This window comes from Manis pentadactyla, chromosome 11 (assembly GCF_030020395.1).
Source record: "Manis pentadactyla isolate mManPen7 chromosome 11, mManPen7.hap1, whole genome shotgun sequence".
Classification (NCBI taxonomy): domain Eukaryota; kingdom Metazoa; phylum Chordata; class Mammalia; order Pholidota; family Manidae; genus Manis; species Manis pentadactyla.
The window spans coordinates 110,247,681-110,269,425 of NC_080029.1; the positions used below are offsets into that span (position 1 = coordinate 110,247,681).

General features: G+C 42.2%; 1 protein-coding gene across 2 annotated transcripts in view; it reads right to left on the minus strand.

The window, feature by feature from the left end:
- Window positions 1-8,431: 8,431 nt before the first annotated feature.
- Window positions 8,432-21,745, minus strand: part of VPS13C (vacuolar protein sorting 13 homolog C) — a 204,354-nt gene continuing 191,040 nt past the window's right edge. Inside the window, exons 81-83 of one of the 2 annotated variants that reach the window (XM_057488866.1) lie at window positions 20,767-20,890; window positions 19,378-19,461; window positions 8,432-8,580 (exon numbers count right to left, since the gene is read on the minus strand). In XM_057488866.1, coding sequence (XP_057344849.1) covers window positions 8,557-8,580; window positions 19,378-19,461; window positions 20,767-20,890 — 232 coding nt within the window. In that variant the 3' untranslated portion in view covers window positions 8,432-8,556. Of the gene's footprint in view, window positions 8,581-15,073; window positions 19,053-19,377; window positions 19,462-20,766; window positions 20,891-21,745 lie in introns of those variants that run through there. The other variant, XM_057488865.1, reaches the window with a different exon arrangement.

Consider the following 21,745-nt stretch of genomic DNA (forward strand, 5'->3'; position numbering starts at 1 on the left):
TGGAAGCACAGTGAATTCATTTGCACCACCTCTCAGGCTCAAGACCCATCTTCTTTAGTAAGTGCACTGTCCTAGCTGCCATCCCCCCAATCCTTGGAGGTGATCCTCCCAAATGCACCCTCATCTCTTCTCCTGTGTTTGCTGGCCCTCTGGCCTTCCTCATTCGCAGAAGTTCTCAATCCTGGGTTCTTAACTGCAGTCACATGGAGAGTGTTTTAAATACACCAATGCTGCGCCCCCTCCACCACCAGGCCCACTAAATCCAAATCTCAGCCATTGCTTGGGTTTATAAGCCCCACTGCTGGTGATGCTAATGTTCAGCCAGAGCGGAACCCACTGGCCTAAGTCTTGGTTACAAGGACACACATTCCAGGTGTGTACATGTGATACTAGAGCATCTTTGCCCCTCCTACCTATTAACTCGCTATCTCTGAACACTGTGTCCTCTCATCTGTGAAAGGTGGCTAATGACAGCATTTGGGCGGTTGAGAGGATTAAATGAAGTAACAGACGTAAAAACAGCTAGCACAGTGCCTGACACATGCTAAGGGCTCCGTAACGTTAGCTATTAATCACTTACTGTTGTTAAAAAGCAGCATTCAACTAAGCTTACACATCTTACTGGCTTTATTCAAAGATTCATGAATCAGGCAGCATCCCATCTAAGTAGACAGAAAAGAGCTCTGAGGAGCTGTACAAAGTGTGGGACTTTTGCAGGCAGAGGGAGCAGAACAAGAAAATTAAACTGGCAAAAAACAGATTGTTACAGGCAGGGTCCCTTCCCTTTAAGGGAAGACAGGGGTCTAGCAGGCAGGTTACCTCACTAGTGCTGGCCAGGTGATTCCAGACTGGTTTAAGATTCACTCCTGGGAGAGGCTGAAACTGTAATTAAGATAGATCCTAAGTCTCAGTTTCGTGATATGGAGCTTAGCATAAGTGACTCCATTTTGGGCCTGTTGTCTAACACTCTTTAGGATGAATGCATGTATAATCATTTCCTAGAAAGTGGTCTTGAAAGGGAAGGTAGAATGAGGAGCCTAAAGAGAGAGAGCCTCTCAGTCAGGGCAAAGGAAGTGCAGCTTTGCTGATGTCATAGATTTCGCTCGATGGCGTCATTCACTCTGATGTGCTTTGTCACCTTTTTGGGTCACCTTCTTTCTCTGGCTCTGTCATTCTTGAAGGTGACAGTATTACTGTCCCTCTTTAATCTGAGGGAGGAGAAATGATGAGGATCAATGCCTTCCTAAAGAGAGTTATCAATAGGCCGACGTTGCTGGGGGCTTCTCATTCCCGGTCTGTGAGGTCATTCTCGCAGACAAACGGAAGAAAGCCGAGCTTGGTCTGCCAGACCTGGAGGCAACAGGCCAATTCTGAGCTCAGTTCAACTCTACCAGCTACGAATCCTTTTCAATGTCGTCCAACACATTATAGGCTCTTGATGAATATTAAATAATAACAGCAGCAAATCATTTCTTCAATCTGCAGGGTTCCCTTTCAGCACCAAAGCCAGGGCTTGATCAGGCACTTTTGGAAGGAAATCCTGCTTATCTCTGTGTCTCCTCACCATTCCACTCATGGGCAGAAAAACCCCGGGCTACCGTGAGCAGGGGCCACGGCCTCGGGCCACGCCGGATGTGAGGGCCCCTGCAGAGGGGGCGGGCCCCGGGGAGGAGGCGGGCGAAAGAGACGCAGCAGCGGCCCTGAGAGCCACCCAGGGCCAAAGCCCTTTCCTGCCGCAGTCAGCCCACGGCCCCTGCACCCTCGGCCAGGATGCCTCCTTCGGCCCAGCCACCATTTTGCCCCGTGTTCCCATCATCCAGGATGGCCAGTTCATTTCAGTCTCACCTATCTGTCCTGATTTCAATGACCGTGGTTGCCTGGAGCCCTGAATCAAGAAAGGCTGGAAGCAGGTGGTGGTGGTGATTTCCTTGAGGAAGGGGAGAGGTGGCTGGGAAGCCAGGAGGGCGGGGGAGCCCCGTCTGCAGCTGGTCGAGGTTGGGCTCGTGGGCGCGGGTTATCTATCCAAGAAGCTAAGTTTAAAACAATGTAAAGGAAGGACGGAGAAGCTACCTTTAGGGGAGATAGGACGGAACTATGTCCTATTAGCAGAGTCCACCACTGTGCGGAAAGGAGGACTGAAGGCGTGTGCTGAGTTTGACTTTCTCCTTCACAGTTAACCTGAAAAAGGTCCTGGTTGGGCTCCAGATGACAAGTGTTTTATCTTAACCCCTCCCCTCTCTATGCAGATCTTCACAGCGAGCTTAGTCATCGCCCATTATTAATGACAGTTCCGGGCCCTGCCCTGGGTTTCCGTCCCTTCCTCTGTGCTCAGGAGGAGGAAGGACAGAAGAAAGAATCCAATAAGGGACATAAAAAAGTAAAAGGTTCAGAGAGGCAGAAAGTGAGAGAAACCAATGGTCGGAGGATGGAAAACGGAAGAACTTGTAAAAATCGGGGGTGGGGGTGGGGGTCAAGCCCAGCGCCCCGAGGCATTCCCTTCTCTCCTCTGCACCGGACAGTCCTAGGCACGAACGTCCTTGGCAGAGTTGAGGAAATCGCCACTCAGAACATTTCCTGCAACCTGCGGTTCCCGGGAGGAACCCGGTGCCGCCGGACCTCGCGAGAACATCCTCAGGGGGCAAACCCAGCCCGTCCCGTGGAGCGGCAGCCCCCGCGGGCCCCAGGCCAGCAGGAGGGTGATGACCGTGATGTCATCAGCGCTGTCAGGTAGATAGTCACCGAGCAGTTTTAGGTTTTCTCTGTTTCTCCACTAGACTAGAAGCTCCATGGAGAAAATGGCCTTGTTCGCCGCAACTCCCAGCACCCAGCCCAGCCCTGGGTACATAGGGAAGAAGTGCTCCACGAATGCCTGTCGGGGGATGAACGACGGTGCTGCCTCAGCGGACTGAAGGGACACCCAGGGTGGTGGGCGTTGCTCGGCCGAAAGAAACCCGGTTTAGAGATGCAAGATCAAGGCCAGATCTGAAGCCAGCTTGCCAGCCAGCCTATAATCAAGAGCACAGTGGTCCCAAATCAGTCAGGGGCCACAGCAGGGGGCCCACACCCTCACCGCGAGCCCAGTTGGTCAGAGCATGTGTTCTATCCAAGCTCATTCGGTCACCACCTACCCCAGCCCTCGTGGCCGCAGTGGCAAGTCTCCTCTGTTCTCCCAGCTCCCTGAACAGAAATGACTGTGTCTAGTTCCTTTCAGCCCCCGTGTTAGCTGGTCCGTAAGCACATGAGACGTATCGGTTAAAGAGGCTGGCGGCAGCTTTCGTTGACACAGAGAAAGGAGGAATAGTGGTGGCGATGTATTTTACTGAGTTCTTTCTACAGGCGTGGTGCAAATCTGGTTATATGCATTCATTTGGTGCTGACAACGATGTATTGATGTGGGCACTACTATTACCACATACTGGGCTGCGGAAATTGAATGAACACACAGATGGGCAGAGCTGGGCCCAGGACTCACACCCAGGCAGTCTCCCTGCCGCCCGTGCTCTCAGCACACAGCTGCCTTCCCACACCAAATAAAGGATGGATTCCCTGGGGTCTGTCTTTTTCCAAAAATAAGCAAGACTCTGATTCATTTCAATTTGCCTGGCACCCAGTAGGTGTTCTGTGAAGGTTATTAAATGAATGACGCCAATGTTGATACAAAGGCAAATACTGAAGTTGAAGGTAGAAAGAAGCTAAATATGTACAGCCTCTGTCCTGAAACTTCAGTGGCAATACCTCCCCTGTTTCATGATGTGTGTGTGACACACACACATGCCAGCATACACACACAGACACAGGTCTACAATCTCAAATTTGAGAAAATGAATATTAATCAATTCTACAGAAAAATGTAGAGGCTCCTCCATCCCTCAAGATGTGCTTGAAAACTTCCCATGTTGAAATTCATCACTGCTTCTGCTATTCCTGCTACGATGGCTAGAGCTGAAGGCACTAGACCTCTGCTGTCTTTGTAGGGCGGCATCTGGAGCTCAGCAGAACAGCAGGAGGTGAAACCCCAGAGCTTCTAAGTGGGCAACAGCGGGATGTGGCAGCCCCTGCCCTCTGCCCCTGCCTGTGGGAGCTGGGAAAAGGCCCTCCCCGCGGGGCCGAGGCTGACTCACACCTGCCCTGTGCAGTACGAGCTTATTCCCGTTTAGGTGCTTTTGGGGTTCCCGTTGTGCGTGTGTGTGCACATTCGTTCAAGAGTCCAAAGACTCCCACATTTAAATAGTCCCTCACTCTTTCCTTAAATACAGCCAAACAGGTCAGAAACATGTCCAATTTGGGCTTCACGAATGGATTGCTGCCCCTTTGGACTTCACCTTATCCATTCTCCCACTCCAGTTTATACAATGCTGAAACCATCCCTTTAAGAAATAACAAGTAAAAAAAAATGGGGACAAAGAATCTATAAAAACAGAGCACCAGGGCAGAAAGTTCAGATAGAGAGCCGGGGAGAGCAGTAGTTTTGGAATTCCGAAAGCTGAGCCTCCGCAGGCTGGAGCTCACGGGGCTGTCGGGGCGGACCGGACTCTGCCAGCCCTCCTTCTACCGCCTCAGAATCTAGCATCCCCTCACCTCACCACCTCCCAACACCAGCATTCTGGAAACAGAGATAATTCTGCTCCCTTTTAAAGACGTTTATAAATGTGGGGTCCATGTCACTCTGAACAAACTCCTAGATGCTCCATTTTCTCATTTTGACGAGCTGAGCTTCCCGTCCTGAGACTGAAAGGCAAGTAAGAAGCTTAGGTCACTCTGCCTCCCTGTGGCCATGGAGAGAACTGCATACCCCATGTGGGACAGCAGCTGTTTTCGGGGGCAAGGTCTCAAGCCGAATACAATTTTTAAACCTATAAAGGAGATGAGCACCTCCTAAAAGTCTCCATGGTAGTTACTAATTGGACTGGAAATTGCCTGTTTTCATATAATTATCCCCAAATATTCTTGTGGTAAAAGGGACTGATTCATCTATTTCTGGGTGCTTTGTTCTATTGAACAGTGTAGTTAGAAGCCACGTCTGGGTTTGTCCAGTTCACCCTTTTCCCCCAAGGAAGGATGCCCTTATACCTGTTCAGGAAAAATAGATCACTGCCATTTTCTGAAAAATATTTGGGGGGAATATTACTGTCTCCTGATAACATGCACCCATGTGAAGTTCAGGAAGTCAGAAGGTTTTCTCTGAAGTCAAACCCAATTCCTACTGCTGCAAAGACCTGGAAAAATATGGGCAATCCCTTCCGAATCAGATTATGTGAGTTCAAGTCCTACTGTCAGCACCTACTTGCTCTGAGCCTTATTTTTCTCATCTGAAGTATGTAGGAAAAAAGTCATGTCCCACGGTTGTGGAAGTATCAAGCGACACACTGGGGGGCAGGCCGTAAGGATGCTGTGAGCCGTAAAGTGTGGTGGAAACGTGGCTTCTGGTTATTCTCATCAAATGTTTCAAGTGACAGAAATGATTTATGCAGGGCTGGTCTTTCAAAATTAGGTCCTCAAACACTGAGCCAGGAGAAAACAAAGAATGGAGCAGGCAGGGCAGGGTTCGTGGACGCTCATCACCTCCTCCCCCTCACAAAGCATGCCGAGAGGGAGCCCCTACAGCACCATGAACTGCTGACCTGTTAATTAGAATGTAAGTCAAGAGCGATCCCCCTCACCCATAAAATGCCAATGTGGGAGCAATGCTGGCAGGGGGCTGGGACACCCAGGGGCTCTGTGACAGAGAGCTTGCTTGCCCCGATTAGGGAAAACATCTGCTCTGGATTTTCTGTAGTTCTGATTTCAAATATTCCAGTCTATTGCTCCCATAAGGACATATGTGTTTGGAGGAGTCTGGCAGTTGGGGTTCAGGAAATATAGTCCCCAAATCCCTGGGATCCAACATAATTCATCCCTGCAGCACCCTTTTGAAACAAAGAGACAGAAAAGATAGAAAATGAAAAAGCTTCATTGGGGTCTCTAAAATTCCAGTCCTAAAGTGTAGGGCTCTCACAGCCTTGGCCCTCTCCAGGGAGTTGAGGGTCACCTCTTGAGGGAGCACTGAATCCCAGGCTGGACCCAGAATCCTTCCGAATATATAGGTGACCCCCAACTGACTTCTGGGACCAGGATCACAAAAAGACCCCTACATGGAGCCCTGCACAGCTGGTAGCTGGGCGCCCTCTAGTGGAATACATGGAAAAGACAGTCTGTAGAGAGGTAAAATGAAACCTGACCAGTCAAACCAAATGAGTTTTTCTCCCAGATTTTCTTTCCTCTGCTAGAGAATTGCCAGCACACATCTGCTTCCACGTTGACTGCCGGGTGGAGCCCGAAGCCTCCTAAGATCCAGTCCAGGGAACGACCTTCAATTCATAACAAATTACAGAAACCTTGGAAACTTTTCTGAACAGCAGCTCTCTCCACCTCCAAGAAAAACAATGGAGTTGGGTTTTTGGGAAGCCTTACTCCCTTGATGTGTTTCGCACATGGCTCTCCTGGTTCAGGAACTTTCAAGTTCCTGGCACAGCCCTTTCAAACAGGAGGTCTGAAAGCCGAGACAAACAGTGGCTGTTCTTTTTAAAATGCATCACTTCATTTGCAGAGCATTTGGGTCTTTTTACTAGTCCTTTCAAAGTATAAAATCTATTCTGCAGCTCACAGCCATTCATATGCTCTAGATTCCAGTAATGCTCCAAGCAGATGCACTCTGCCCTGTTTTGTGGGCATGCACAGTGGTGGGCCTGCATTGTTATGTACATTAAAAAGTGTCATTAAAATGGAATTATTTAAGCACTGTGTTATCAACATTTGTTTATTAATATACTTATTTTTTTCTGTGGTTTTAGATACTAAAACTTAGATACAACCTAGTAAATGTAATAATAGTATTTGAATATGGATGTTTAACAGGACTATTGGGTCAAAACTATAAAATCAAAGACTACTAGGGTTTCATAACTGACTATCTTTTACATGGTTCCTTGGAGCATTGAGCACATGCCAGACACTTTACACACATAATCTCATTAATCTTCCCAATGCCTTCATGAAGCAGACATTATTTCCATTTTATTATTAAAGAAGCTAAACAGAGCCATTGAATGTGCAAAGGTTCACACCATCTGTTGGAAAAGCCTATGATCCCTTCACTCTGCTTTACTGCCTCCTGTATACATGCTATAAATGCTCACAAGAATAACCCATTTTCCCCCAGAGGATGCTGACTAAATGAAAAAGAAATTTCTAAGACACACAGCAAATCAGTAAGGTCAAATTAAAGTACATGCTTAAAAGGAAAAATATGTGGTATAAACATTCAGTAATAGGTTTTCCTACTAAGGTGACTTCAGAAAAGTGGTCCTAAACAGCATCTCCAGTCAGAATTATGTGAATATATTTGGAATCTTAAAAGACCAAAATGAAACTGTGCACAAAACAGTGGCAAGTACCCTAAGGAGGACACAGCATCCAAACGTACCAAAAGCATAGCTTTTGAGTAACAGAGTTGAAAACACAAACAGAAGCACCCTGCAAAAAGACAACTTTGGCTATTCTTTGGAGAATTTACTAAAGCATTATAAATAATGTAAAACATAAAATGATTAATTAATCTTAAACTTCACCTTTCCTAAAATTAAATGCCTCCAGTCTAAGGGCCTGGCTGCTTGGCCTGGAAGGAATTCAGTTAACATTTATAAACAGTGTAAATATCTTTTCAAGAGACACATTTTAATTCAGGAAGCCAGTTCAGCGTTTATAAAAGGTAACTGAATCCATCAGCATGCCTGTCCATTTTCTTTTTTTGTTAATAAGACTGCACTTCATTACTTAATTCTGAAGTGCACAATTCCACTGTGTTTAGATTGGTAATAATTATGCACATATTCATATATAAGTTTACTTTATTGCAGGAGAACTAAAATAAGGACACTTTATTCTCAAAATTTCAAGAGCAATTAAAACTATATAAAGTTTTGTTAGACATGATTATTTCTTCCTTACTTTGGTGCCTCCTTAGGCCAAATGGCCCAGATAAGCACACACTGATTATTTCTGTGTCCTCAGCGGGTGCATTGTTTGGCACATGGTAAGTGCTCACTAAGTGTTTCTTTAATTGACCTGTGCTAACAATTTCTGGGTTACAGGTTTGATCCACAGAAAGGTCTCTGAAGTTTACCAAGGACAAATCTAACTACTGTTCTTTAAAAGAACTCCAAGCTCATGGCAACCAGGGCTTTTTACTCAAGGTTCAAACTGCGCCACCCCACTAAAGGGCTCTGAGGCCTTCCAGACCCACCGGTTCAGTCCCCAGCAAGGAGCCATGCTCAGAGAGCCCCTGAGGCCCCTCCCTAGGCTTTCCCACTACAAACTGTGCTCCTCTTGTGCCTGTGCAGCTGGGGCTCAGAAGGTGCCCACCTCACAGAAAAGCAGAATCACCAAGATGAATAACAATAGCTCTTCCCAGTCCACAACTACTGCAAAGCAGCTGTCCCGTTCTCGGAGCTGCGTGGTCCGGGCAGACACAACAAGCAGCGAGATGGGCCTTGCTTGTGTCAAGGTAGGTGAGCTCAGTCAGTCCTCTTGAGCACCAGGGAACTAGGAAAGGGGGTAGATAAAAAAAGGGCATTTAGGGGAACGGACGGGAAAATGAAAAAGCGGAATCAAATACCGGTAGTGGTAGATTTGTCTGAGCCATTCCTTAAGCGCACACTCCAGTACGGCCTGGTATGGTACAGGGTCTCCCACTCAGATCACCAGCCCATAAAGATAATGAGCCTTTTGGAAGGAGATATACAGTATTTCTTTACACAAAGGCACTCCATGTATTTCCGATACAAGAAGGATAAAAGACATGGCAAGCTTTCTCAGAAAAACAAGTAGATTACCTTTCTTTAGGAGGCCACATCATCCCTGTTTCTCTCTGTTTTGACAAAGATGTTGAACCTAAAGCCAGTGTTTCTGGAAGCAACTAGCTAACTGCCCAAAGCCCTGGCTTTTTAATGAATTAACTGGATCAGCCCTAAGACATGTTTGTTTCAAATGTGTGGGTTCTGCTTTAGAAGAGGGAGTTTTCCAATCGAAGTGTTTAATTAGTGGCTAAACAAGACGCGCCTGGGCTGGGCCTCCGCATGTGAGTGCTGAATGAATGCCCACAGAAGGTCAGGAGCTTTCTGAATCCTTCGTACTTTCAGATCCCGTCAGGCCATTCTAGATCCAGAAACATTTTCTTACGCAGTAAACCTCATTAGCCTGGGTTGCTGAAGTAATTCAAGCAGGCCTCTGCTCTATCAATGAAATAAAAAAGTTAGGTAGAGCTAATTAATAGTGTAAAGTATCACTCAAATTACCTCTCAAGCATTCTCAATTACCTTAGAAGCAGCAATTGACAATCATTTGGTATATGAGATATGAATCAACGTTATCTAATTCATTAGAGTGGGTCCCCCAGAGCCCTGGCCAGACCATACTTGGATAGCCTAGTTTAAGTTACTGAACCATTTGTACCTGAAAGTAATAGAATTGACTTTCCTTAGAAATTCCCTTCCACATAGTCTGACTTTGTATATTTTGCCTAGACTTTATAGCATTTCTATCTTCAAGGAAAAAAAAAATGCCTGCATCATAAGTAGTAGTAAGGTGTCGGGGTCCAGGGGTTGCCGCTGAGGTTTTGGGGCAATGCAAAGAGCAGAGAAGGCAGCGGGAGTCGTTGTGGGGGGTGCTCCAAAGAGGCCGCTTTATTCTGCTCACATCTGTACTTCTTATACTGCTACAGTGCTAATTCACGGCTGCATAAGTAATGAAGACGCGCGTGCACGTGGCCTTCACGGCCAGGTGTCTGGCCTTCAGGGCCCTTATCGAGCTCCTTACTCATGGATGGGTACAACGCGCTGTTTTTTCAGGTTTCTCAAGGCCAGTCACATCTGGCTCCGTACAAGGCCAGACGTGTTTGGGGTGAAGCAGCAGACAGCTGTCCTCACACAACAGTGGGGAAAGTTCCCTACATGAGGAGTCTGGCTTCATTTCAGTGCTCCCCTGGGCAGGCCCCTTCCTCCCCTGGGAGTCAGCTCATCGCTCTGTAGGACGAGGGACCTCAGATCCCACGTTCATTCCCACTCTGAGAGCCCATGCTTCCTGTAGATAAAGTGAGGATTCCTGTGGCCAGGGTTCTCACCCGGCCCTGGTTGGCTCGCTCACTACACACATGCGAGCAATGAGTTCTTATTGACTCTATATAAAGAGCTCTGCCCAGTGGTCTGGGTAACACGGTGGCATGGCTGCAGGGCTGCAGGAGAGCAGAGACGAGACTGGAGTGGTGGCAGCGCTGAGGACAGAGACCGAGACGGCTGTGCAGGTAGAGAGGCCCAGAGGCAGAGATGGGCTTGCTGCCTGCAGACTCGCTCTGAGCGGATGGGATTCTAGTGACTGAGCTGCCACTGCGGGAATAAAGTTGGGTATAAACCCTTTCACCCCAAGAATGTTCCATTATCATTTTTTGGTCTCATTGAATCCATAGTGAACTTGCCCAGGGCTGAAACCTATTGGCCAGACACTTCCCCATGGTTGCAGCAGCCATCACATTAAAATCAAATCCAGCTACTTTGCTGGGAGACCCTCAAATGTCAAAAATCTCTAATGTCAAAAAATCTCTTGGGCAAACAAGTTTCTCCAGAGGGGAAAAGAACATCCATTTACTTGTCTGGGATTGAGAGCCTCACTGCCAGTGTTTTGGGAGAGTGAGGGGAAGGGGAGGCTGGGGGTCTGCTTCATCAAAATTGTTCACTGTTCCTTAACCTGTACAGCTTCCGTTTTCAGTGTAGCGCCTCCACCTGCTCCCACCAAGCCTGGTGTCTCTGGGGGCAGAAACTCTGTGGGGGGTCAGCTTCTCCAGAGTCCTGCCTCCACCCATCACACCCCTGCACACCCCTACCTCCTCCCACCTGTCCTTTAAAATCCTGGGAAGAGATATTAGCTGGCTGTGGAGGATGGCGAGAAGTGGGGTCTAGTAATTCATTTGAAGACATTCAGTGAATCCTCCTGTTCTCAGTTCCACCCCAAACATGGCCTTCTTTCCTCTAGAGGGCTCCCTGGTGTTCCCTAGCAGGATCAGCAGCTTACCGCTTTTTGGCATCCCTCTACCCCCGTGCCCCATCAAACCCTCCAAGTGTCAGCTCTCTCCAGATTGTTGAGTCAAGGACAGTCACATTTGTTGGCATCTCTGATCTGCTGTCCCATCCTTTTGCTGTCATCTGGATGGGGTGTGGGCAGAGGGCAGATGCGTGCATGGTTCCATCTTGCTTTGTTTGAGAAGATATCCCCAGGGTGGGATTCGTTATGTATTTGATTTCCCCATTTTCCCTCCTTGCCTTTTACCAAGACCCCCAGTGACAGCAATAAATGCTCTCTTCCTCTCACCAGGACCCTCTTTACAGGTAAACCCTTTCTGTAGAGACTCTTGTGGGGCTCTGGCCTGAGAGAAGGCCCTCGGTGCTTTCTGAGCTCGGTTCATCCAGAGGGGTGAGGGGCAGGCAGGCCCACTCCCCCAGCTGTGCTGACGTGCTTCTTCGGTCTGAGAATTACCATGACCATGAGGCCATGCTCTTCTCCTTTTTTCTCTTTCTTGCTTACTTTCAAATATGAAATATTTCATGTACACAAAGTATCAAAAGTAATCTTATAAACACTCATAACTTAGCACCTGGACTTAACAGATGTCAACATTTTTCTGTTTTGCCATCACTTTTATTTTTAATGAACCCATCTTTCAGGTGTACCTAAAGCCCATCCCTTCAATCCCTTTCCTTCGCCCATCCTTCCGCCCCAGAAAAAATCAGTGTCCTGAAGTGGGCACGTATAATTTTCAATATGCTTTAAATTTCTTGCAGCTTGTTCTTTTCACTCAACATTTTGTTTTTTAGATTCATTTCTATGAATACACACAGAGTTCATTTCTTACAGTCGCTATTTTAGTATTCTTTTTGCATGTTTTTTTTTTATCCACTACTGATAGACAGTTGTTTCCGTATATTTTTTTTAATTTAAAGTGTTGCAGTGAACTTCCTTGTCTATTTACTTATTCCTTCTTTTCTTGTTTGAGAGTTAGTCTCAAAGTTGGATATCTAGACTAGAAAAGCCGTCTGGTAATCATGGCAGTAAGTAACCTACCCTTTTCCTGATTTGGTAAATTAACCCTTGCAAATAATCCTCATGGTTAGCATTTGCAATCGTTTATCCAAAGCAGGGATTTCAACAAGGATTCAACAAGGTATCATTTGATAGGACTGGCCAGCAGGGGTCTTTTGAGTAGGTGATTGTCTTAGACTGTTTGGGCTGCTATAACAAAAGACAAACTGGGTGGCTTCTAAGCAACACTTTTATTTCTCAGTCTGGAGTCTGTATCCAGAACTGTGGTCCAAGATCATGGCACCTGATTTGGGGTCCAATGAGAGCCCACTTCTTCATGGACAGGATGGTGCCTTCCCCTCTATGTCTTCACATGGTGAATGGGGGCAAGGGATCTCTCAGAGTCTCTTTTATAAGGGCACTAATTTCATTCATAAGGTCCCTGCCCTCATAATCTCATTACTCTCCAAAGACCCCTCTCCTAATACTATCACTTAGGGATGACAGTTTCAACATATGAATTTTGGAGGGATATAAATAGTCCATTGTAGTGATATTTTGTGGAGCACCTAGGTTGGCCTGGTGAGAGCTATGACTACATCACATGGCCTGGATCCTCAGACAACTACAGGGCGCTGCTGTGGATGTGCTTCTGAGAAAGAAGAGCAGGCTTCCATTTTCACAGCAATATCCTGGCTCCACACTTGGCCCTTCCTCTGGAAAGGTCATCCGAAGCTCGCTCTTACCTGTACTCTCTGCATCAAGACCATTCTCACATCCAAGGACTAGTAACAACATTTTCAAATTTCCTCGTTTTTCAGTTAAAGGCCTTGTGGTTTTTTTAAAAAAAACACGTCGTTATTTAAAACATACATTTAATGTCTATGGGGATATTTGAGAAAAAGGGAATAAAAACTTCAAGTAACACAAGCTGCATTTCAAATAACAGTGCTAAAACTCATTTTATCCATATCTATAAAATCTGTAAGGGTCACAAAGGCAGATCTGGTCCAAAGGTATTATTCTCAAATGAAGAAACTGAGGCGAGAGAAGTAAATGGATTTTTTTTCAGGCCTTTTAATTAAAAAATTTACAGTAGCATAAAAAATTCACTTTTAGTAAAAGTGATGAAAGGATTAATTCAACAGTATTCTTGTGTGAAAGTTATAAGATTAATAAATTATGATAATGGGGAAAAATATTACAATAATGGGGAAATTTTATTTTATATAATTAATAGATTGGAATACTTATTACTATTAGGAAAGTAGTAGAAAATATGGAATTGTTCTAGAAACACTATGCCTCAGCTGTTTCCTACAACACTCATTCAGATCAGTGTACCGTATCTGAGAGGAACATGGATGAACTGTTGTATTTAAGGAAGCCATCAAAACTGTGGGATGACTTGAAGTTATGTCTAATAGGGATGGTTTAGGTAGAAAAAAGATGAGAACTTGAAGACTTGCTTTACTGAGTGAATGGTAGGACATGAAACCAACCTTCAATCTCATTATGCAGAGCTCCTATATAATGGCTTCTATATGTAGAAAAAGAATCATTCTTATTCTGATGACCCCAAGGATTTGGGACTGAACTCAATAGATGGAAGCCACAGGAAAACAAATTTATGTAAATATAAGGACCTCCCAACCAAGGGCTATTACAATTCTATGAAATTAAGACAATTAAAACAAATGCCTCCAAGTGAATTATTTTCTCTCAAAAACAAATATTAATCTATTTGACATAAAAATAAGCATTATTGGTGCTTCTAAGAGAGCTGCATTATAATTCAACATTGATTGAGTCATTAATTTTAGATAGAATGGGCAATATATTCTTATTCACCAGTCTGAGCCATGGGTAATCAGTCTTTATGGCTCTTAAAAAACTGTGTTTTCAACAGTACCCATTCACCATCTGGATTGTGATAACAGTCATGCCAGATTTCCACTCTGTTCACTTGGGTCAACTTGAAAGGAGAATTTTCTAAATCTCTAAGCTTTAAGCATAGGAGTCTTTACATAGGCAGAGTTGTTTCCTGCAATGTGTCTGCAGTCAATAATTCCCAATGTATTAAAATGTCACATGGACCTTACAACTCTTTCAGAATCTCTCAGTACTATGACTACCTTACCTTGCCTTAAAGAAAAAAAAAAACCTTCCTGCTTCCATAACTTATATTCAAATAACTGCAGAAACTAGGAAATCTTTACTTAAGAAGTTCAGAATTGTTAATCCTCTATTCATGCTCCCCACTTTTTTTTTTTCCTTTTACTGTTTTTCAAAGTGTGAATCAACCCTGAGCTGAATGAAGTAGAGAGGATTTGATCAGAAGTGTCATCGTAGGTTAAGAATCTTTAACAGCATTCCATAGGGAGGGGAAATGGGCCCTGTCCAAGTGTGGCTTCTAATTTAGACTTTGGCTTCAGTAAGTGCTTGCTTTACTGATTCGCAGCAGCATCCTCTGGCGAAGCTAAAATGTTACAGCTTCTACTCAAATTGACATCTTTTTAACACTTGCTCATTTGTTACATTAGTGCTCCATAATATAATGTACTGTGCTTAAAAATACCGTTTGTATCTAGCTGAGATTAAAATATCTTGTGCAAATTTTTTTTCTGCATCTGACATCAGAACTCCCTAATGGTCTGACTTGGTATAACTCCATGCATTTGATTCTGTGTCCTGACTGTACGTTTGAAAAGAGGCAAATTGTGTCTTATATCCAAAATTTTTATTTCCTAACTTTTACACATCAAAGCTATGTTTGCTAGTAAAACTGTCACACTAATACTAGGCCATATGAAGGATTCTCTAAGAAAAATAAACTTACAGGGCCTGTTTACTTTTCAAGTATTAGTATGGGAATGTTTCAGCTAACGTTGAAACAAAGATAAGGAGAAAATACACAGAGCATTTTGGGATAAGGGTATAAGGTTCTAAAAGAAATCCAAGAAGCCAACACTGGCCATAAATTTAATAGACAGATAATTTTGAGGGTACACAGATCAACAATCTCTTACTTGAAACCCTTGGGACAAGATGTCTCAGAATCAAGAACTTTTCAAATTTTAGAAAGACAAAATGCTTCACATACCACACAGCTTGTACACTTCGAGTGCAGTGTGGAACAGCATCCCATAGTAAAACATGTTAATTTTACTACAGTGCAACTCATTTACACCACATAGAGTAAGAATGACAAAAAGCCTCATGTTAGTTCAGTGTGTGCCATCAAATGTCTTTGTTTCAAACTTAAAAACTTTTTGGTCTTCAGAGCTTTCTGAATTTTACTAAGGGACTGTGGGTCTGTAGTATGTAAAAACAAAACAAACAAAAAGCCTTTCTGAATGCTTTTGCAGCTAAAAGAGAGCCACAATGTTGAGTATTTTAATGATACAGCCTTGTAACTGAAGATACTTTCAAGCATGAATTCAAGAATAAGCCTAAATTCTTCCACTATAGGCACAATTACCTAGCAAAATGTGCTCCCTCTGCTCCACTGAGTTTCAGTTTCTTTCCAGAGCCAACACGGACATGGCATACAGCCCATGTCCGTCAGTATTAGCGGGCATTCTGGCAGTGACTCTCAACCAAAAAGGCTTGTCCCTAAGGACAGATGATTCAGATATAAGTAACTTCCTATCCTTCAAGAATCTTTCTTTTTTTCCCCCCCAATAGAAAGATGGTTCTTCTAGCTCTGGCAGTAACTGCCAGTCTGTGTTTCAACAGGCGTTGATATTTGTAGAGCTCTTCAAGAGTTTGAGTATTTTAAGTCCAGAGTGTTAATTTTTAGTCCTTGTGTGAAGAAAGTGAAGGTTCCTATGGCCAGGATTCTCACCTGGCGCTGGTCGGCTTGCTCACTACCCACGAGCAGGCAATATGTTGTTACTGACTCTACAGAAAGAGCTCGGCCCAGTGCACTGGGCTGCACAGCTGCAGGGGAGCAGAGACTGGAACTGGGGCAGTGCCGAGGACAGAGACTGAGATGGCTGCGGGGGACAAGAGGCGGAGAGGCAGAGACCAGCTTGCTGCATGCAGACTCGCTCTGAGTGGACTGGACTTGCCACCGTGGGAATAAAGTTGGGTATAAACCCTTTTACCCCAAGAACATTCCATTGTCATTTTTTTTGGTCCCACTGAATCCACAGTAAACTTGTCCGGGGCTGAAACCCACTGGCATGATACCTGGCTATACCTTAGAAGCACACATGGAACACTGTTAAAAATATAGATGCAGGCAGAACCAGACCGGTAACACTTAACAGGCCCAAAGCACCAAGAAGGTGATAGTATCCTCCCTACTTCTTAACTAAAAAACAAAAGCAATACTAAATCATGACCCTGGAAGGAAATCCAACCTGGATCAACTTTTTCTTATTTCCCAATAAAATAGGAAATATTTCCCAATATTTTATTTTTTTGATTCTGATGTCTCTGCTTTGCTACAGTCCTCAGTGTGCATCTGTTCCTCCTACTGGATAATTAGTAGTCAAGAGTCTTCAGACTTAGAGTCTGATCTCCCAGTAAGGGAAAGGAAGAGAGCCAGAGAGCCAGACTGGGTAGAAGCCTCCCAGAAAGGTTCTGCAAGGTCACTGAAGAGTCTTCAGGATGAAGGTGGGGGTCAGAGAACTCCTGTGTCCTCCAGGAAGGGGCCTGCCCAAGAATCCCTGCCACACCCAGCCAGTGACTGAGCGAAACCACGGAAGGCAAGGCCCCAGTACAAATGCAGCCAAGATTTCAAAGCGTGACAGCTGGGTCCTTCGTCAAGTGGCTTCTCTGTATTACCCCCCTAGTAGAGATCTGTGCCACAGATCACCAGCGTGGTGAAGGGGTCAGCATCCCTAGGAAAAACCTTTCCCGACTAGAATCTTTTAAAGCCTTCCATAACTGATAATCTAACTTCTCATTATTATAGGATTGGAAGAGGAAAAGAGAAAGACAAAAGAAGTAAAGGCAAATGTTACTTGAATATTTATCGCAAACCTACACAATTTTCAAACCTATAAATAATGCACCAAATGATGTCTTTCTTTCAGTAGCTCAAATGCAAGTAATTGATTCTCAAGGCATTTTTTAAAAAGCAAAAGACATCATTACACTTTACCAATTAATTATTTCTGTTCCAGGGGATTCAAACAAAATGTTACAAATATTTGAAAGTTTATTTGTAAGCCAAGTGAGATGATGCATGTATAGGTTTCTATAAATTTTTCTTAGTTCAATGCTTTGTGCATGCTATCAGAATGATACAATTTCTTAAATATTTAGGACAATAGCTGTGATTCATATGAAAAATACAATCACATACATCCAACTTCTGATTAAGTCAGCTTTAAAGACACAAATACTAGCACATTTGCTATGAAATTCCGTTTATAATTCTGTTTTTATTAAACTGCAATTAACTGTGGATAACTGGTATTAGAAAACTGGTAAACAGAAATTCTATTTAAAGGAACAAGTTTTATATATGATACTTTTCTTCCAAAAAAAAAATGATTTTGAAAAGGCAAAGACCAGTATCCTGTATCACAGATCAACTATTTAGGACATAAGTTACTAAATCCTCTTTTTTGATAATAACTAGGGAAATTTTTTTTTAATTTAAGGCCAGTCTTAAAACACATGAGTAAAGATAGAAACATGAGTACACATCAACAAAAACAGAGCAAACCAAGCATATCCACATCGACATTTCATCATCAACTCAGTGATTTGAAATAAATGCCATGCTGAAGAACACAAGCAGATTGAGAGCTTCACCCAAGGAAATTAAGTACTTTCTTTTGAGCAGTTTTTTGAAAGGTTTGATTGGCAGTCCACCTCTGGTCAGCATAAGCGAGATGCAGGAAGGACAAAACTAGTATCGTACTGAACTAATTCTCACAGGCTCGCTCCCTCAAGGACACTTCCTACAGTGGTGTGATATGTGCCTTATCTTACTTATATATAAAGCAATTAGGGATTTTTCAACCTTCCCAATAAGTATCTAAAATATATTTCTAAGTATACATTAAGTGCTAATTTATGATGCCCTTAAAAATCTTTCAAGTTATAAAAAACAATTTCTGGAAATATAAAAATATTGACATTTCCACATTTCTGAGTCTTGAAAAACTTAAAGTACAATATTTTCATGTATCAGTATATTAATAGTTGTGCCATGTATGTTCATCTCAAAAAAGCACATAAGTAATTTCCAAAACTTTGTGCATGTTACATTACAGAGAACAGAGTAGAGATATTTTAAGGTTGATTTTCCATGTCTATATTATAGTGCAAAGAGGAAAAATAAGTACCAAAGTCAAGTATTAAGAGAAAAATAATGTTTTCATGAAAATAAAATAGGAAATGTCATTTCTCCTGTTAGTGGCTTTTGTTCAATTACCTGGTTTACCAAAATTGCTATCTCTGTTCAATTACTGAACAAATTACCCTTAAACATTTGTCCAAAACCTCTCAAAGAACCCTTGTCATTCTAGGGTCCTTTTTTGTTCTTCAGCACAACTTTAATTAAAAAACAAACATACTGCCCTTTACTTCACAATTTTAACATTAATGGAAATTTCACTCTGAATAAAGTGATATTTCTTTGAGGTCTGACCCTTTCAGGTGGTAATATGAAAGTGGATTGCTAACACATACCTGGTTACAGAATTAAGAGTCAAAACTAAAAGGGGAAAAAAAAAAAGGAAAACCCAATATTAGCTATTCTAGAAAAAACTTCTAAAACTAAGGTATTAAAAATTCTCCTAAGCAGGATAAAGAAGAGTGATTTATACACAAACCACATGACTGGTTTTTCTGCTAGTGTAGCAGCCTCCTGGAATATGAGACTAAGATGGTATTTAAGGCCTGAGAAGTTTCAGGGATGATTGCTTCATCAATTTTTGCTGGTGTCTCATTGACTGTGCATCCCCAATGGCATTAAATGCTCTCTGTAAAATAAAATATTTTTTATGAATGGTTAAGATGAGTACAGGTTCATTTGGTGGAGAAGAAAGATACAAAAGTAAGAGTTGGTGCCCTCTACATGGGTCCATGAGCTGAGGACAAGTATACACACTCCACACATATTAATGCAAAATAAGATCCTCTGTCCTGTTTAGGCCACAATACATTATCTAAAACTTATATATTCACCCAAAGTTGTAAATATAAGATCTTTTGGAAGAAATAATGGGTATTATTAATTTAAACAGATTTAAAAAAAAATCTTCAGTTAAAAAACTGAGGGGGTGTTCTTTAAAATAAATTACTTACTTCTGCTGTGTTGGTATCCTGTAGGTAAATTTTCTTAAGATAGGCTTGATTGGCACTGTCTTTTTTGTGGAACAGACCTTGCTCCTATTTCAAAAGAAACAATGACAGAGAAGAAATTACTCTGGGGAAAGAAAAAAATCATGACCTTTAATTGGATGCTTACATATCAACTGTGTTTTACAACCAGTGGACGAACCACATACACATATTCAGGTATGATAAGAAATAATCATTCTGGTACAAGGAGAGTGGCTCCATATGTGAGTTGTTAGAATTATGAAATTGGATGAGTATACATCTATCTGTATAAAATGATGGCTTTCTGCAGGCTATGATAAATGGCTTACAGACACACCACTTGATAAGTCATCACATCTGACAAATCAAAAACTCCTTCCTTCATTTCCTTGGCTGGTAGATAAAATTCTTATATAGTGTAAAATACACCGAGTCAATTCTCACCACTGGTGTGAAAGAGAAGTGATAACAGAGGAAACCATGATATGTATGCATAGTGACACAGCCTTTTCTGGTTTGAAAACTAGGTCTCAGATACTAAGGCACTCCTTAAAGTATGACACTCTACAATGAAGTTAAGACTGAAATACAAAATGGTATGGTTCCATGGTAGTTTCTTTTACTTATAAATGTCTATGAAAAGAAAAGTACACACAAATAAAAAGATAATAGTACCTGCATCTAACTACTAATAATAAATGTTTTTCAGATAGTTTCAGTAAGAGAGATAACATCACTAAAGTTCATGGAAGAAAATACACTATAGAAATTACCACCTTTAAAATAACAATTTGTAGTTTTTTTTTTAAAGGGGTGAAATTTATTTATAATATAATCATATAAAAACTACATTTCAGAATAAAGTGAGTCTGAGAGCTAAGCAGAAGATGGAGTATCATTTTTGCGAATTACTTGATATGTAATTAACACTTATTTGTTAGAAAATGATAGGGAGGAAAGACATGAAAATATTATTATATACTTAAATTGCTTTATTCAGCACTCTATAGATGCCAAATAGTATAAAACATGAGTGTTTTAGTCATATTTATAATAATCTCCTAAAAGCCTAAAAAAGGGAGTCTTTCTAGAAGTACCTAAAATTATAGCAAAATAAGTATCCATATGAAATAAGGAAACCCTTCCATTTATTAATGGAAAGAGTTGATAGTTCACTCAGCACACACTCAAGGACTGTCAGAGGATAAAGTACAGCACACAAATGGGTTACATTTTTCCTTACATTTCATCATATAATAATAATGATCCTTCAAACATTTTGTGTAGTTAACTAAAACAGAATCAGAACATATTGGTTTTTACCCATTTAATAAATTCTTGGCTCTAAAGATGTCATTTGTGTTTTCTTACCTTAACCAAAATTTTTAGCAGATTTTCACTGACACTAGGAGGAGATACAAAATCTTCAAATAGACACTGCCAGTCTATGGACATATGATCTAGGATTTCAACTTCCTTTATACATAACACTCGCCTATTTTGCAAAGGAAACAAAAACATACAGGTAGTGACAAAGACAGTTAATCATTCCAATATTTTACTCTGCTGGATGGCACAGGTAATACTTGCTCAGTAAAGAATATAACCTCATGCTAAAAAAAATATGCTTCAAATAAAAAAATTCTAGATAATTGTCAAATAAAGAGCAAACACAGCACCTACTAACGAACAAAGCATACTTCCAAAAACTCCCCCTCTGCCAATCTTGCAAAATTCAGAGAAGTGTCATTTGTTTTTTGAAACTTACTAAAAAACTGAAATCATCTTCAAAACACATATGGAACAGGCTATACTCTCATCTGGGAAACAATAAATGCAGAAGTCCCTGAAAGTGTTTTATTTAGAAAATTGTTAATTGCTCCTTACTGTAAATTATTTATATCTTCCAGTCAAGAAAGAATATGCAGGAACTGTCATAAACCTCAAATATCAGGGAAGATTACCATAGACCTACTAATAAATACCAGGTTTGAACACTTCAACACTGTATCACAGAGTATCCCGTTTTACTCAATAGCAAAAAAAAAAAAAAATTCACAGAACCCTTAAAGGGTATCCACACTGATTTCCTAGGGTGTGATTCAGATTATTATTGACATAACTACACTGGATTTTAAAGTTTCTATTACAGAAAGCAAAACTTGGAAAGTAGAATAATTAATTTTTACAAGTATCTGGGGTGCTGGAGAAACACAGAGTTTCTGCCTGAGAGGTATTCATGGGTTAGAAGGGGAAACAAAACATGTAAAGAAATGCTACAGTACAGTTAGATAAGTACAATAGCAGAGTGTGCAGAAAATTCTTCTGGAGCACAGGAGAGAAGGATGAT